Source organism: Haplochromis burtoni, unplaced genomic scaffold, assembly GCF_018398535.1.
Source record: "Haplochromis burtoni strain Fernald_Lab_line unplaced genomic scaffold, NCSU_Asbu1 Contig_698, whole genome shotgun sequence".
In the NCBI taxonomy this organism is placed as follows: Eukaryota; Metazoa; Chordata; class Actinopteri; order Cichliformes; family Cichlidae; genus Haplochromis; species Haplochromis burtoni.
This window is the reverse complement of record NW_024583059.1, coordinates 1-17443: the sequence shown is the minus strand read 5'-3', so window position 1 is coordinate 17443 and position 17443 is coordinate 1. Positions and strand designations below refer to the sequence as shown.

Below are 17443 nucleotides of genomic sequence, written 5' to 3'. Positions count from 1 at the left end.
AAACACTTAAAGCTGTAAGCTAATGATAGTTATATAAGAGCAGATGCTGCTGGTGCAATAAGCTGTATGGATGATGATCTGATTAGTCGACTATCAAAATAATCATTTGTGGCAGCCCTACAGCAGAGATCATATGAGGCTGATTCCGCTAACCACCCCCCCCCAAAAAAAACAAAAAAAACAAAACAAAACTACAAAACAGTTTGACATTCAGTCAGAGGAGCCACTGCCTCTTCAAATCCAGTCCTCAGCAGCTGACATGAAAACATATCTCTGCATTCATTCGGCAGTTTGGAGTAAAGTGTCTTTGAAAAGTAATCCGTCAGGCTGACAAATGGCAACAAGAGCTGGAGAAAAGATATCTGCCAACAAAGATCAAAGGAAGCAGAGATCATTTCTAAGTAAAGAGAAAGGTCACTCTATAATACAGCTGGGATGAGTTTCAGAGTCAGACTCTCCGGGTAAACTGTTGGACTGCTGCAGGTTTACACAAATATATTGTATTCAACGTAGGACAATTATTCTGAAGGTCATAAACACTGTATCTCATATCAACATGAAAACATACTCAACAAATCCTCTTCAGAATAATCATACTTGATTGAGATTCGAGTTAATGTGGACTTTTGATGCAGTCTGAATCTGGAAACACTCTGTACTTCCTTTTAGCTGGGTCACCGTTGTAATTCAGTGATAACTGCCTACCAGCAGCTAAACATATGGGATAGATAACAAATAATGAGGCTCATTCAATGAGCTGATAACATTTCAAACAAGTGACTCAGCGATTATATCTCCCACTCACTCAAGCTTTTCTCATAATATTTCTCATTATAAGTTTTGTTTTTGAGACCTGGCTCTCAAAAAAAAGTAAAAAAACTTCTTAGTCATAATTACGACATACAATGTGCTAATGAAAAATAAGTTTTATTGTCTTGCTCTGACTTAAAGTTGTAAAAGTCAGAGACAGTTTTCAATGAGTCCGCTGATCTTAATCACTACCTCAAACGTCTGTTACTCGTCTACTTTTCAGGTTGCAGGTCTGCAAGTTGTGAAGCTGAAAATCAGTTTGATGGTCAAAACAATTTCTGCCTTGTGAAAACCCCGGATTTGGTGATTCCCAATTGGCAGTAAATAGCCCAAGAGTCACTTGTACAGTAGTCACGGAGCATGCAAAAGATTAGCCTAACCAATCTGAGAAACACTGAAACTTTCACTAAGTTAATGAACCTGAACAGGTTTAGCAGAAAAGTTAAGTTAGTTAAAAGTCATGGAGTAGGAGAAATTATACCCCCCCCCCCCCCCCCCCCCCCCCCTCCCGCTGTGCTGAACAATGGTTGGATTGCTACGTAGCTTAGATAGCTGAGAAACAAAATAGTTAAAACAGCTAAAAATGTTATAATACAGGAACAGTTCAAGGAGCTTCTATAATTAGGAATAAAATATTGGAAACCATTGGCTAAAAATATTGCAGTACCGGTAAGTAATAATTTTAGTTAACGTTGCAGATAACCAAATCTATTTGATAAAGTATAATATAGAGCTGAAATAAAAATGACTTATTCTTACTGGAATATTTAGCAGCGCAAAATGGTTATTCTGAAACTTAAAATATAGCTTAGCAAGTGAAAGTGATGAAGCACAGATGGGCATGAAAAAAATCCCAAAATAAATCTGTTAGGTACAAACAATATTAAATGATGAAAAGCTGTCAGTTAAACAGGATCAACTCAGAATGACTTCCTGTGTCCGTTCTAGTTTTAATGTTGGTCGTGTAACAGTGAATAGCTGTTAAAGGAAGTAGAAGCTAAAAACAGTGGCTTCATGGTTGGATTAATAAGCCAGCTGTTATAGATGAATGATTAGATACAATTGCTGACCATAGCTGATTGTTGGTAAGCTGATAAACTGATCAAAGTAAATGGTAAACTGAAAGTAACCAAGATCCAGTTTAAAGAAGTTTAAATGATGATGGGGGTTACTTGAGTCCACCTGATCAGTCACTGGGACTGTGTCAGGTGAAATAGCTATTGGACACTGATGTTAAGTTAAGCTTAATAAAGCTTATAATGAATACAGATTTTATTAAAAAAATTAGATTATCCAAATTTAAATCATGTCATCTTGTCTATGACTAAATGCAGCTGAGGCGGCTCCCGTCTTACTTTGCTGTCCCTCAGGTTTGGCAGTGCTGCAGAGGATCCTGGACACGGCGGCAGAACGAAGTTGGCAGGTCACCTCGGTTAACCTGGACAGTCTCACAGAGCCAGCCTTCATCAAGCTGCTGGCTGACCTCGACTACAAGAAGGACTTCCAGATCATCATCGACTGCGAGCTGAAACGCCTCAACTACATCCTCAACCTGGTAAAACACTGAAACCAAACCAGTGGCCTCCACTCTGTCTGCATAAGAATTACTGCCTGATACTTCTGAGGGCCTACAATAATGATATTGTGAATTAGCATGAAATTTTATCAGTGCTCTGGTGTGAGAAGTCAGAAATGCTGAATGTATAACTATTATTATAATTTCTGTATTTTTATTTTTAGTAGATAATTTGTTTTGTTAAGTACAAAAACTCCTCCCGCCCTGTGGTACCTGGGAGAGGCTCTAGCCCTCCAGCAACCCTAAACTGGATGAACAGTTCGGAAAGTGCATGGATGGATGGTTCCCTCTCCATTCATATAATAAAAAAGTTCTTGTAAATAACTTCTCAAATAGCTGCTGAGTGGCAGCACTAATAACTGGGCAGGTAATGTTTCTTCCTGATCTTGTGGAAATACAGCCAACTCAATATTGCCTTGGAGCTTTCCCCAAGTCTCCAAGCTCTTTTGGTTTCACCCTCGCTCTTCACCATCTTCAATTATTTGGGGAAAATCCCCGATTTGTTTTTTTTCTGTAAGCCTGCCTTTACAGTGAAGCTGAACCCAACTAAAAGCCGGTGGTTTCAGTTTGTTTTTATCCACTGGTCAGTCTAAATTTAATTAATAGTTTCATGTAAGTGTTATTTAAGGGCAGAAACAAACTGAATGTTGGATGATTTTAGCTTCTTCCTCTAATCACCTGTGGAAAATGATAACAGTTTTATGTTGAGGCATTCCATCTGAAATCACCATGAGCCTCCAGCTCGACTGTCTAAAGCTAAAGAATGGTTGCGTTGAAACCGTAGATTCATATATCAAATATTCTCCAGCACCATGAACTTGACAAGAATAAGTGGAAGAGGATGAATGGATGTGAAATATCAGAAGTTGTGCCACAGAAACAAAACACCAGTAGATAGTCTAATCCAATTCAAACACAGCTCTGGAGTTTTCCAGATGGTACTCCAGCTCTAACAGGAAATCATTTTGTTCAATATGTGCATATTTTTCATTTTGGAAAATTTCGGCCCTGGAGGAGTCTAAAAAGGAAACTTAATGATTCTAAGAGACATTAAAAACTCAACAAGGACCAATGTCATGTTTTTGTATATAACATTTGATGTGAGCAGGCTTGAAGGCCAAGCTGCTGTATCAGTACACACCAACCCTCTAACCACTGCTGCCATATTAGTGATTAGAAACCATACCACTGCTATAACAAGACAGTTACAGTATTTTTCTGATTGGCCCCTCATGACATCATACAGATCCAATACTATGAAACCGGAGTGCTTTGGCCTGCAGGGATTACAGACACCAACTGCATTGTATTGAATCAGAGTATTTTCCCCTTTAATGAGAATAACAGCGGCACTTTAACTCACTTTAACTCTTCTGGGATGGTCCAGTTCTCGGTGTCGGTTAATGAGAAGCTCGTGTGTAAGCAAACCCTCGACGCGACGAGCAGCGGAGCTAAAGTGAACAGAACAATGCGGCCCTGATGAGCTGATACTGACTGTGTGTGAAAAAGAAACAGATTTCAGATTCAGCGTGGCGCAGAAAGTAATAACCAGATGGCAGTCAAAGATTAATTAGACCTCATGTATTAAATTTAATGACAGTTTCTGTTTGGAATATTCAACAGATATCAGGCTTTAAAAAGCTCAACAACCTGTCTGCTGTTAGGAGAGGGAGCCGCAGGATTAGGTGCCACTCTGCATGACTAAAACTCACCACATAGCACAGCTTTTTTCCCCGAGACTCGGCACAGTTTTGGCTCGGCTCGGCTCAGCTTGGCACTGTTACTGTGCTTCTTTTCATCCCCTTGGCTCCCTCTGGGAAGCTGCTGTTGTCTGCCAGCTGTTAAGAGCCTATTAGAGCCAGTGTTAGTGCGACAGTAGAGTCTGAAGAGGCGTCGTCAGAGCACCACAGATAGGTGTGAACCTGAAGGTGGAAGGGTTCACGGTTAGGATTTCTTCAGTGACTTCTCAGCTGTCTTTGTTTTTGCTAACGCTGTGACTCACACACAGCTGCTGGTGTTGAAGAATTCAATTATGGGACTGGAAAAGAGCAGAATCGTCCCCAAATGATCTCCTAATGAGCCTCTTTAACCCTCGGATGGTCATAGTCAAAAAAGGGACCCTTTTGGGTCCCGATGAATGTAAAAGGGTGTAAATTTTGACGGCTATCCAAGGGTTAACATCGTTACAGCACTGATGACTGTTTGGTTCATTTGTGAGAAAAAAGTCCTGGGAAAGAGAAATTTGAATAATTTATATTTTAGGTTTAGTGTTCCTAAAATCGAAAAAAAAAAAACTTTCTTTTTCCACAGAATTCCATATTATATCTTCTAATTTTCTAGCAACATTTACAAAGTATTTTATAGTCATAAATTTCACAGTACAAGTGTTTTCAGTGATAACCAGTACTCCTGTGTCACGGATCGTACCAACCAATAGCAGCACATAAGAGCACAAAGAGCGGGGGGGCGGGAAAGCTTATCCAGGGAGACTCCGGGAGGCCGGATTTGGCTGCGGTGCTCGGAGCTCCTGCCCACAGAGATATTCCAGCTTTTAGAAATAATTATGCTTTTTGGTTCTTTTATATAAAATAACCAAATGTGAAAATATTTCCCAGGTGACTCTTTCAGAATCTGTGGATTATTCTTTATATAACTTTAATAAATAAACACAATAATATATAAAACATTAACTTGAGGCATTTCATCTTCATACTGTAAAAACTTTCAGAGCTTCAGGCCTCAGCGTACCTGAGGTGGATTCAATTTGGTGCTTTCAAATGATTTTTTGGCATCTTTAAAGCCTCATAACTTGTTAATCACAGAAGATAGAAATCTGAAACTGAAAAACACGTTTAAGCTCTGTTAAAACCTGCAAACAAATCAATATTACATTATAAGGACAAAGATATCCCTCTAAATGTAATGTAGCAGACGGATTCTGCACAGTCATTTTCCTGGTACTATAGAAAGGCGGGCGTTATATACGAAGATCATCATCATTCACAGTCTGGTGACAGAAGCAGGCCCAGGTCCCAGCTGGCAGGATAAAATCTTCACTCTATCAGACTGGAAAAGTTCTCAAACAAGCACCGAAGGCTGGTATTTTAGAAAATGACTCACAGCTAGAACGTGAGCTTTTTATGTTCTGACTTGCTTCAAGCAGCTCTCTCTCTGACATGGTGATCGAGGTTTTACCTAAAATGGACTTTTTGAAGTTTCCTGCAGTGATTTATCAGAAAAGAAGTCAAAGACAACCGACGTGTGTTCCTCTACTTCAGCGACGTTACACTAGTGCAGTTATGATACATCCCATAATACTGAAGCTCAGAGCTGGTTATAACACCAAGCATATTTTATATTAATCAGTCTGTTTTCAAAGGAGCTTGCAAAGAAAAGCGTCTGGACTTCTTTAAGTTGCTTGAAGACGTTTCACCTCTCATCCGAGAAGCTTCTTCAGTTCTAAGGTCAAATGGTGGAGAGTCCCAGATATAAACCTAGTGGGAGTAATATCTGGGACTCTCCACCATTTGACCTTAGAACTGAAGAAGCTTCTCGGATGAGAGGTGAAACGTCTTCAAGTAACTTAAAGAAGTCCAGACGCTTTTCTTTGCAAGCTCCTTTGACTACGATGACCTGGATGACTGAGAACCTTCACAATCAGTCTGTTTATTTTTTACTAATTGTTCCCTCAAAGATAATAAATAACTCTGAGGGTATTGACATGATGCTTTATTATCCACAGGGGGGATGATGATGATGATGCTGTTAATTGTGGTTGTATTTCTTTGTGTTTTCCTGTTAATTATTTCTCATTGGTTTTATGGAACGAGTGTTTTATAAACTCATCAGTCGTGAATGTCTGTGATGTCATGTGGATGGAAATCCTTATATGGTCATCTCTGATCCCAACCAGCTCCTCTTTGAGCTTTGTGTTTACGAGAGGCAGCCAATCAGTGTGAGATATATAAAGATTGCTTTGGGCTGTGATTCACACAGAGCTACTCTGGCAGAGTAAAAGAACAAAACTATGAAGCAGGAAGTCAGTGGCTCGTGTCCTTATGTTGTTTTATAATCTTTTCATGCATACATGTTTATCACAGACTCCACAAACACAGAGTTGTTCTGTTTGAGCCTCTCGGTGTTCAGAGCAGCTGGATTTCGTGCTCAGTGTCTTCAGCTGCAGCTGCTTTACTGTCCAGATTTTGGTGGAACACTTTGATTTCAGAGAGACACTTCAAAATTCAGGAAGAAGGAACGTTTGGTATCAGCTGAGATCAGTTTGTAAGAGAGGAATGAAAGAGGGCAGCAGGAGAGAGACGAGAAGCCAAAGGTGCTCAGTGGGAACTCTGGCCAGAAACCAGCTGTCATTTGGGAAATTCCTCTTTCTGCTGAGCTCCAGCTGGCTGAACGAGACTCAAGTATCAGGTGGCTTGTTGGATCTGTGAAATGAAGCCATTGGCTTCAGCATCACCGTTTAGTTTGGCTGAAATGATCAGGTGGCGCTTGCTTTGGCTCAAATTGGTTCATTTAGTCCAGCTGGATGGGGTGAAAGTTTCCAGTGGATGATGTCGGTGACTTCAGATGGAAGACTGACTTTTACAGGAAGTTGATTCTAATCATGTGGACGCAGAGTTTTCAGTGGGAGAAACGTTTCATTGGTCACTGAGGTGACTGCAGCTGATACTGATGTGTCACACAACAACGACTGAAAACTCAACATCCAGATAAAGAAAATCCATTTTCTTTCAGCTCCACGACGTGGCAAAAGTCAGGAGATCATAACGGTCCGACTAGGACTGATAAATCAATAGATGACAAGGTGATAAAAATAACAACAACAACAAAACACTGACAGCTTTCACAAGCTTGTGCTCCAGCTGTGGGCCCACTGCACCAGCACCCTGTAAATGACCGTAACTCGTGCTCGAGCTTTAGGGAGATCTTTGGTATCACAGTCGCACAAAACATGCAGAGTGTACTGCTGTCTGCACACAGACAGGGTCACATTATGTGAACTTTACAATAACATAATTCAAAAACCATTTTGGACATGAGAGAACAAACAAGTTACTCCTGAAAAATAATTTTTTAAGTCCAGACAGCCTGTATGTTATATCGTTATACCTGAGTAAAAACCAGTTAAAAATCATCTCAACTTCATACTAAGAAGATATGAAGGTGTTCACTAATGTGCGTCCAGGTCAGGTGTGGTAATGTGTTGTGTTCCCAGTACAAAGCTGAGCAGTCAACACTAACCTTCTTTACAACCGAGAAAAACTCTGAGCTGAGGCCATAAATCTAAACAGGCAGAAAAGCACTTTTCACTCCTACTAACTCAGGAAAATGTCATATTTTCTTCTCCTTTCTCCTCATCTAGTGATGGATTTTTCTGAACACTCGTATCATTTAAACTAAAGCAGCTCACACAGAAGGCTAAGTTAGCTCCTGCTCAGTTAACAGATGCATGTTTCTGCTAATCAGAGCAAAGTTCCAAGCAAAGCAAGGATAAACCTGGTGTGTTAGTGCCACTAACTATACAGCAGATAATTGTATTACAAAAGCTCCAGATATGGTCCACAGGTCCAGGTCAGGGACTCTAGTACAAGAGTTTAAACAGGTGAGACTATGGGGACTGTGGCCATCGGATGAACTGCAGGTTTTGGTGACAGTGTTGCTGTTGCTGTTCGATATTCAATTCTTTGACTGAGTAAAACTGCAACGTGCATCTTTCACTGTTTTGTACACATTTATTATAACAACTGTTAAGTGTTTGATCACAATATGAAAATTATTATCAGCTGAATGTGTTTGCTGTGAATGAACACCAAAAGAAACCAGAGGGGTGAAGTGTTGGCTGGAAGCAAAAGGAGAGGAGGAGGTTTAAGAGGAGGGACGCTTCAGCAGTGTTCTCCTCCCTTCCTCCTCCAGAAGTGCCCAGTGATGCAGAGCAGCTGTTCGCGAACGCTCTTCGACTGCCGCTCATTAAAAGCCGGACCTGAGAGGAAGGCGTCAAACAACACCTGCTCCTCCTCTTCATAAACTTTCTCCTTTCTCTCCATCTTCCTTCCTTCCTGTCGTCTGTCAGTGGAGTCGTGAATCTGAGGAGAGCTTCTTGCTTTCTTTCCAGCTCCTCCTGATGGCAAAGATGGGCAATTAATTCCTCAAAGAGCAGCCGAGTCTTCCAATTAGCAGCTGTTTGAGAGGACACACACACACATGGCGATGATTGTGATGAATGTGTGATTGGTGCTTTTTATCATCATTAGAAACATCGGGAAAATGTAATTAGCATATCATTTACTGTGCCTCTCGCTCCTGCTCAGATTGCTGCTCAGAAGAGGAACTTGAAGAACTACCACTACATCCTTGCCAATCTGGTGAGTTCAGGCTCAGCTTCCCCACACACAGGGCTGAGGTTAAGGGCGTATGCAGATGACTTTAACAGTTTGCACAAACTTTCCAGAGACGTGAAAGCGCTCGCTGTTGTCTGCATGTGGAGCTGTTTCCAAATAAACTGCAGCATTTCAGTTCATAAGTTTAAAGAGCTAGAAATTTCCAAGTACATTTGGAAATATGCAGGCTTTCTTTTAACACTAAACTAAACTCGAAACACAGAGTAGTGCAAATAACTTCCAGACAATGATGTCATTTTTCATCACCAAAGTGTGCATGTCATTGTTTATTTATACCGAAGACAGGGTTTTATGGGATGCAGTGAAAGTTCAGGCAGTGAAACCTGTTGCTTTCCTTTGTGTGTGTGTGTGTGTGTGTGTGTGTGTGTGTGTGTGTCTGTGTGTATGTGTGGTGTTGGTGTGTGTGTGTGTGTGTGTGTTAGGGCTTCTTGGACCTGAACGTCACAGAATTTCAGAAGCTCGGACCAAACGTGACCGGCTTCCAACTGGTGAATCGGTCGGATCCCGCTGTGCAGAAGATCAATCAGAACTGGCTGGACTTCGACAACAAACTGATCCTCAAATGCTCGCAACCAAGTCCCACACAACACAACACACACACACACACACACACACACACCACACACACACACACACACACACACACACACACACACACACACACACACACACACACACACACAGTGTTTTCATACTTTTTCTTTGTGAGGAAATCTGAATTGTATCCTCCCAGTATAAATGATCCTGACATTGTTGTTCTGACATTTTTTTACAGGTGTGATATAAATGGTCATTTGGGTTTGTTTTTTTTTGTTTTGTTTTTTTGCCTGTCCCGTTTGGATCTTTAGCCATCAGAATTGTTGTCTGAAGGTCAAGAAAGATGTCAAGTGGATTTACTTTACCGATTGGATCATCATGGCCATATTGGTCCATTATTTTTATTAAATACTTTATTTTAAGTATTTCTTTTATTTGATTCTCTGTTGTTATAGACGGGACAGACATGACTGGGGGATAGGACAGGGAGAAAGAATGAAAGAAAGAGAGGGAGAGAAAGAAAAATAGAGGAGGAGAGAAGAGACGGTGAGAAAGGGGGGAAGAAAGAAAAAACACCTGGATCACCTGTATGGAGATAAGAAAAAACAGAAGAGAAAACAAACAAAAAAGAGCAACATAATAAATACAACACCATCACAATAAACTAGCTAACAGTAGATACTGAATATTACATGTTATTGTGCAGCACACAAGATCGACAGCGCACAATGTGCTTTGAGGTAGCAGCCAAGAAAGGTGTAGTTTGTGTCTGTGCACACCTGTGTGGATCAGCATGCTTGTATTCCAAAGGTTTCTCCATGTAACGATCTGCTAGGGGGTCTGGGGAGTCATAGCCCCGTCCCCCAAGGCATGAAGCAGGTATGGAGGAGATCCAGGCCCCAGACATCCAGAGGCCCCAGAGTACGAGGACCCAAGGAGGACCACCAGTGGGGCAACTGTGCCACCCTCCTGGGAAGAGCTGAGGAGAGCCTCAAACGAAAGGTCAACCAGCAGCCACAGAGCAGAGGCCAGAGGGGGTTGCAGTGACGTGCCCGCGGGCTGTGCTGGCAGCCAGCAGGCCCAGAGGCCTGAGGGCACCCCACCCCCCGGAAGGGGCCTTGCCGGGCCACAGGCGCCAGGTCCCGCCAATCGGCCACCAGGAGTGAGTCAGTACATACATGAGTGCCCAGCCCCAGACACCAAGAACCACCAACACACCAACGTCTGAGGGCATCAGCCACTGGCAGGGGGAGTGTGGTGAGGGGAGATAGACCTCCGTACTTTGGAGAGCCTGAGATGTTCCCAGCGAGGTGGAGTCTAAGACCCAAGCTGACATATAGACACAGACAAACAGGTGCACGCGGACATAAACGTGTATTCCCACCCCCATATACACAAACACATACTTTGCACTCACCCGATGTGGAGACAGACACAAATAGACACTGTACACACATTCACACTCCCCAAACATACTCTAAATCCCAGGTCTGGGTACCCCTGCTCCCAGAGCACCTCCACCCAGCCCCCCAGCCCCGACGGCTAACAAAACGGGGGTGAGTGAAGACCCCATACCTCCCTCCGCCCGCTCATATGTAGTGTTGCTGCGTGCTGTTCTAAAGTGCATTTAAAACACAGGAGGGCATGGTGCTTCCAGCCAGAGAGCAGCACGGCTCCTCCCGAAAACCCTTAATGTCTATATGCATTTAAAATTGAGGGTAGGGCACCAGCGCCAAAGGTGGGTTTGAATACAAAGACCATCCTCTGGACACTGTATAACGTGCCCACCCTCAAAGCCCTATATGTATGTGTTATGAGAATATGAGTAATGTCTAGGTGTCTAGGTTGCGGAATTAAATTGAGGCACAGGCAGCCAGAAGGGGACAGAAGGGGAGTACCTCCCCTGCACCCTGGTGAACCACACGCGCACCCCAAGCCCTGCCTGTGTGTGGGTGTGGTGGAGCGGGAAGAGTGAGGCAGAGTGAGGCAGCTGAGGATGGGGAGGGAAGAAAAGGAGGGGCAAGCGGCCCCTCTCTGGGGCCAGCTCTCCCACTGACCCCAGTAGGCACCCCCACACTCTGGAACCCACCAGGGCAAGGGGGCCCAGGCCCATCCGGACCGGGGCCCACAGCAGCAGCACCACCCGGCCCCACAGAGTCCGGGGCAGCCCACCCGACCCCACCAGAGAGAAAACTGCACCCACCCCATCATCCAATCTTCTCCCAGACTACACAAGACAATAGACACTCAGGTTGAGTCATTCTCCACCTCTCCAATATCTCTGCCCCACCTGCAGAGTGAGCTCCCGTAGAGAGGAGACCTCCTGCAAAGATGTAACAGCCTCCCCACCAGTTAGAGAGCCCTCCAGTTGGGCAGATGCACCAGAGGTCCCCGCACTGGGGCTGAGCCCCCATGCACCCCCCCGCCCACCACCCTGGCGACACAACAACCAGGACCCAAGGCCCAGCCAGAGCCCCAGCCCGGGGGCGGAGCACCCCCAAACCCTCAAGCCTCCACGCCCATCCCGGACCCACCCTGGGGCAGCCAGGCTACCAGGCCAGTAACCAACGTCCGCCAGCACAGACCCTCTCGCCACCAGAGCCCCTAACCAGGTCATGGCCACAACCCCCGCGTTAGGCCCTCCTGGGAAAACGTCCCTAGAGAATCCCCAGATGCCCTAAGGCCTTCCCTACCCCCATATCAACCACACTAGAGAAGGCAGGACCAAACTATGCCCCCCCCCACCCCCCACCCCCACTAGGTGATGAAGCCGATCAAAGGAGCCCAGAGGGATTGATCAAATGTGATGGCAGAGGCTGTCTCAGGACTAATGTGATCTATCAGAGGGTTTTTATATTGGCTAGAATTAAGATTATTTTTATTTTTCCAGTTAATGAGGACTGTTTTTTTGGCAATGCATAGGGCTGTAAATCATTTATTTTTGGCAAGACCATCATTTTTATAGCGGCGACCCTTCCCATGAGTGACATGGGTAGAGATTTCCATCTAGCTAGATCGCCTTCTACTGTCTTTAAAAGTGGGATGTGGTTTAATTTAGTTAATTCTGCAAGCTTAGGAGAGATATTGATACCTAAATATTTAATATTTCCAGATTGCAGTCGGTTAGATGAAGAATTATAGAAGGAGCAAATACTCAGAAGAACTGTAGATTTTGACCAGTTAATTGAGTAATCTGAGACTCTTGAGAACGAGTTTATCAATGCAGTTACCCCAGAGAGATTGGTTTGTGAGTTTTGGAGAAAAAGTAACACATCATCAGCATAGAGACTGATTTTATGTTCTACATTCTTACATTTTATGCCCGTACTTGTTGTAGCCTTTCTAATTGCTGCTGCTAGTGGCTCAATAAAAATTGCAAACAGTGAAGGGGAGAGTGGGCATCCCTGCCTGGTGCCCCTCAGGAGACAGAAGCTGGAGGATGTCTGGTCATTTGTTCTAACACGAGCTGTTGGGGAATTATATCATATTTTTAACGAGCTTATGAAAGAGTTTCCAAAACCAAATTTGTGTAAAGTTACAAATAGAAATTTCCAGTTAACTCTGTCAAATGCTTTTTCTGCATCTAGAGATAATATTATGGTTTCGATGTTTTTACTGTATGAGTAGTCTATTAAATTAAGTAATCTACATGTGTTTGTTGAGGAGTGCCGACCTTTTATGAAACCAGTTTGGTCAGGATGAATTAAGAGGGGGGGTTATTTTCTCTAATTTCTTTGATAGAGCTTTGCAGATTATTTTAAGGTCTACATTTATAAGGGATATTGGACGATAGCTTAAAGGAAATACAGGGTCTTTGCCTGGTTTTACTAAGAGACTAATATTTGCAGAGTTCATATTTGGTGGTAGTCTGCCAATTTCTTTGATTTCCTCCAACATTCTGTGAAAAACTGGTGCCAGAATCGTCCAGAATTCTTTGTAAAATTCTGCAGGAAAGCCGTCTGGACTTGGAGCCTTATATTGGGCATACTTATCAGGGCTTCCTGGAGTTCACCTGGCGTCAGCGGCGAATCCAGTGCCATTGCTTGGGTATCTAATAATTTTGGAAGAGTTACGTTGTCGAGAAATTGATCAATTTCGTTTGTAGATGGGGTTATTTGTGGTGTATTTAAAGTTTCATAGAAATCCCTAAAATTTTTGTTTAATTTTTTTAACGTCATATATTGTATTCCCAGATAAATCTTTAACAGCTCATATAGTTGTTTTTTCTTTATTGATTTTTAACTGGTTAGCTAGAAATTGTCCGGATTTGTTACCGTGTTCAAAATTTTGGAACCAAAGTCTTTGTACTAACAATTGAGTCTTTTTATTAATAATTTCATTTCATTCTGGTTTTGTTTTGCGTATTTTGTTCAAAATTTCTTGATCTTGGTGGGACACATAGGCTTTTTCTAAGGATTTGATGTTTTTTTCTAATTCCTGAACATTTTTGTTTTCTTCTTTCTTCTTAAGTGATGAGAAAGAAATTATTTTAGCTCTCATCACAGCTTTCCCTGCTTCCCAGGGGACAGATAAATGGTCATTTGTAGCTGCACTTCAAGATCGTCACTCTCCTGAAGCAAAAGGAATTAACAGGCGTTGTTCAGGCTAAAGCAGCAGTGACACAAATACAAACTATCATTCACAGATACTTTTCCATCTGCCCCATTGCTTTTATTCCCACTTGTTTCTTCTATTCTACTTCTATTTTGAATCTATTTAAGGAAAGTACAAAAAAAAAAAGACATTTCTGTGTATGTAAAGCAAAATCTTGTCTCATTGTGTCACCAATAAGACTGTGAACAGGATCAGGATTTTAACCACTTTCCTCCTGCCTGACCACTCAGTACACAGGAGCTCTGACCTATGATGGTGTCAGCGTCATGGCAACGGCATTCCAGAATCTGCGGAGGCAACGGATCGACATCTCTCGCCGGGGCAACGCAGGGGAGTGCCTGGCCAACCCGCCCGCTCCGTGGGGACAGGGCATCGATATCCAGAGAGCCCTGCAGCAGGTATGCATAAACAGCACACAGGCAGAACTGAGAGTGGGTCCAGAGGGAGCAGCTGCCACAGAAGCCCCTCCCACCTGCTGTTCAAAGCTTGTGTTTGTGAAAAACAGCCAATCAGAAAAGTTAGCTTAAAGGGAGATAAATAAGGATTATTTTGAACTGTAAATCACGTATAGAAATATGGAGGTTGGAATGAGGAGAATACTCCCTCTTTAAAAACACCAATATTTTTAGGTCCTCTGAGAAAGTAAATATTAACTCCGAGCTGTTCTCAGATCCTCAGGCTGCTCCAGCAGCTCAGAGGAAATGAAAAATGAAAGTTTTGTCCTGAAATGTCCCAGAAATGTCCTAGTCTGTAGATCGAAAAACATGTCAGACAAACGGAGCGTGAAGTTCTTTAAACACAGAGGAATTTAAAATCAATGTAAGTGTTAAAAGCAGAAATAACGGGCTCTCTCCATCAGTGCTGCCGAGCTCTTCTGGTTATGAAATCCTGCAGTTTTTCATTTTTGCTTTGCTTTTCTTTGTGTTGACAGGTTCGTCTGGAGGGGCTGACGGGTCACGTCCAGTTCGATGAGCGCGGACATCGAACCAACTACACTTTGACTGTGATGGAGCTCAGCCACATTGGACCCAGGAAGGTGCTGCTCCCGCCGCTTGTTGTTTTGTTCAGTTCAGGCGGGTTTTGTGTGGAATTGCACTCAGCAGGTTTTCACTGCATCAGCTCCTTCCAGTAATTAGCTCCCTCTCCTCAGATTAAAGCTGCGATAATCAGTGAAATCAGCCTCTGCTGCGTTTGTTTGCTGCGGAAATCTGCCGACTCCCAGTTTTCTATTAAATTCCGTCAAACAGTGCATCACACAACGACTTATCATTGTGATGAGCTGCTTAGTCCTGCTTACTTTGTAGTTTACAAGACATCAGAGTGGGATATTTTAAAGTTTGATGGGCGCTATGGAAGAAACCAATGCATAAATGTTTCCAATAATTGCCGGAGGCTCCTGGAACTTTATAGTGTACAACACCCAAAAGACACCAAATTGCACAAAACAACAGCAAATGGATGCAAAATTACAAAAAACAGTACTCAAACCTGATACAAACCAACACAAGCGATGCAAAGAAATAAATATAGTCATAATATAACAAAATTATAATTAAACAAAATGACTCAAAAGGCCCGTAAAACTTGAGCAAAATGCAGATATGAAATGTAAAAGTGAGTTCAGAGATGTGACTCATATTTTTTGTTGAGGAAGGAAACGCAAAAATGCAAATGTCTGTTTTCCCAACTCATACACACAAAATTCTCCCTGGGATTTCTTTTAGATTTCAACCCTCTGTTCTTTTAGCTCATGTTTCATATTTATCGTTACTGCTGCAAAGTACAGTTAACACAGCAGTGACAATGAAAGAGATTTTTTATTTAAATTAATTAAAAGCTTATTTAATTAAATAAAATAAATAAATAGCATTCATAATTAGTTAAAAGAATATTATTTAATAAAGAAGAAACGATCCGTGCTGCTGTTTTACACATGAAGGTGATATCACACTAATGCTACCATCTGCTGTCCCACTTTACTAAACTTTCTCAGGTGAAGTGGGCCACAGTGTATTGAAGTGTCATAATAAACATGTAAATGAAAAACATTTTATTAATCACAAAATCAGCATAGCAAATACGTTAAATAAGCAGGAAGGTAAGCAGGAGGCTCAGTAATGATGACATAAGTACAGAGTTGTGGTCCAACGGTGCTGTTTTGTGTCCAGATCGGATTCTGGAATGAGAAGAGAGGCTATGTGAACACTGCCATCTACAGGCCGATGCAGGAGGAGTTTTACAATGTGCAGAACAAAACCTACATCGTCACTACCATCCTGGTAAGTTTGGGAAGGCAAGATGATTAGTTCAAATATTTCACACAGTGCAGTAATATATTACTTGTTATGTTTGGAAGAAGTAAAGTATTTTGTGCAAATTAGGCAACGTTCTCACACACAGTTACAAATCTCTGACTGCTCCTGTTACCTGTTGAACTTCAGGCTCTGGCTGCTTGACTGCAGTCAGCATACACTCAACTTTAACATCACTCTGTAAAGATGTTTGCACAGACTTTATATCATCTTATCAGCTGTGGGTTTTTTTCATTTTCCTCAGAAAAGAAGAGGCACTTTTTACTAGAGAAGCACAATGTAAAATAATCTAAGTTAAACATACTCGAGTAGAGCGGCAGTGACATTCACACTTCTGCCTCCTCACAGGAAGCTCCCTACATGATGCTAAAGAAGAACCACGAGCAGTTTTGGGGAAACGATAAATATGAAGGATACTGTGCCGAGCTTGCCGCAGAGATCGCCAAACACGTCGGGTTCACGTACCGCCTTGAGCTAGTAGGTGACGGCAAGTACGGTGCCAGAGACGCTGAAACAAAGATGTGGAATGGCATGGTGGGAGAGCTGGTGTATGGGGTGAGTGTGAGCAGTGCTCATTTCCACAGTTAAAATGTTTCTTTTCCTTATTTTTATCTTATTTTTAACAAACCAACAGCACATTTTTGAATATCTTAACAGTTTCTGTATTTGGCTAAAAACTCTCAGCTTTTATTACATCATCATGTATACCTTTCAACACTGATGGTGCCTTTCCAAATGTGCAAGCTGCCAATGCCATAAGCCCAGATGCCCCCCAGTACTATGCAGCTTCAGACAGTGTCTTTTGCTGGTTATTGGTGGAGACGCAGCACACTGAAAAAAATATGTTGGATTAATTTGATTCAGTAGTGGACATTGATTGCACGCAGATGTTTTGCTTTGGCAGCAACTTAAACAATTGAGTTAAATTAACACACTTTATTCATGTTCAATAAACCTGTGCAATTTGTGTTGATACAATGTGACTTAAACATGTTTTGATGAAGTAATTTGAGCTCTTAGAATATTTTAATCCTGCACAATTTTCTCACTTTATCCCAACACCATTCAGTAACTTTTACCCCAATATTACTTGGTCACTTAATGTTATCTTCAGATTACATGTTGCTATTATATTCTAGTATCAAATCCGCTATTTTCAAATGGAGGCCTTATAACAGATT

General features: G+C 42.3%; 1 protein-coding gene across 1 annotated transcript in view; it reads left to right on the top strand.

Annotated features, from left to right (window-relative positions):
* The window catches only part of LOC102309927 (glutamate receptor 1), a gene marked incomplete at its 3' end in the record, with an annotated part of 84281 nt that extends 67464 nt beyond the window's left edge, over positions 1-16817 (top strand). The window contains 8 exon segments of the mRNA XM_042215336.1: positions 2181-2365; positions 8710-8763; positions 9222-9375; positions 12845-12870; positions 14181-14348; positions 14882-14986; positions 16119-16229; positions 16611-16817. Of these exon segments, the coding sequence (XP_042071270.1) occupies positions 2181-2365; positions 8710-8763; positions 9222-9375; positions 12845-12870; positions 14181-14348; positions 14882-14986; positions 16119-16229; positions 16611-16817 (1010 nt within the window).
* Positions 16818-17443: the final 626 nt, after the last annotated feature.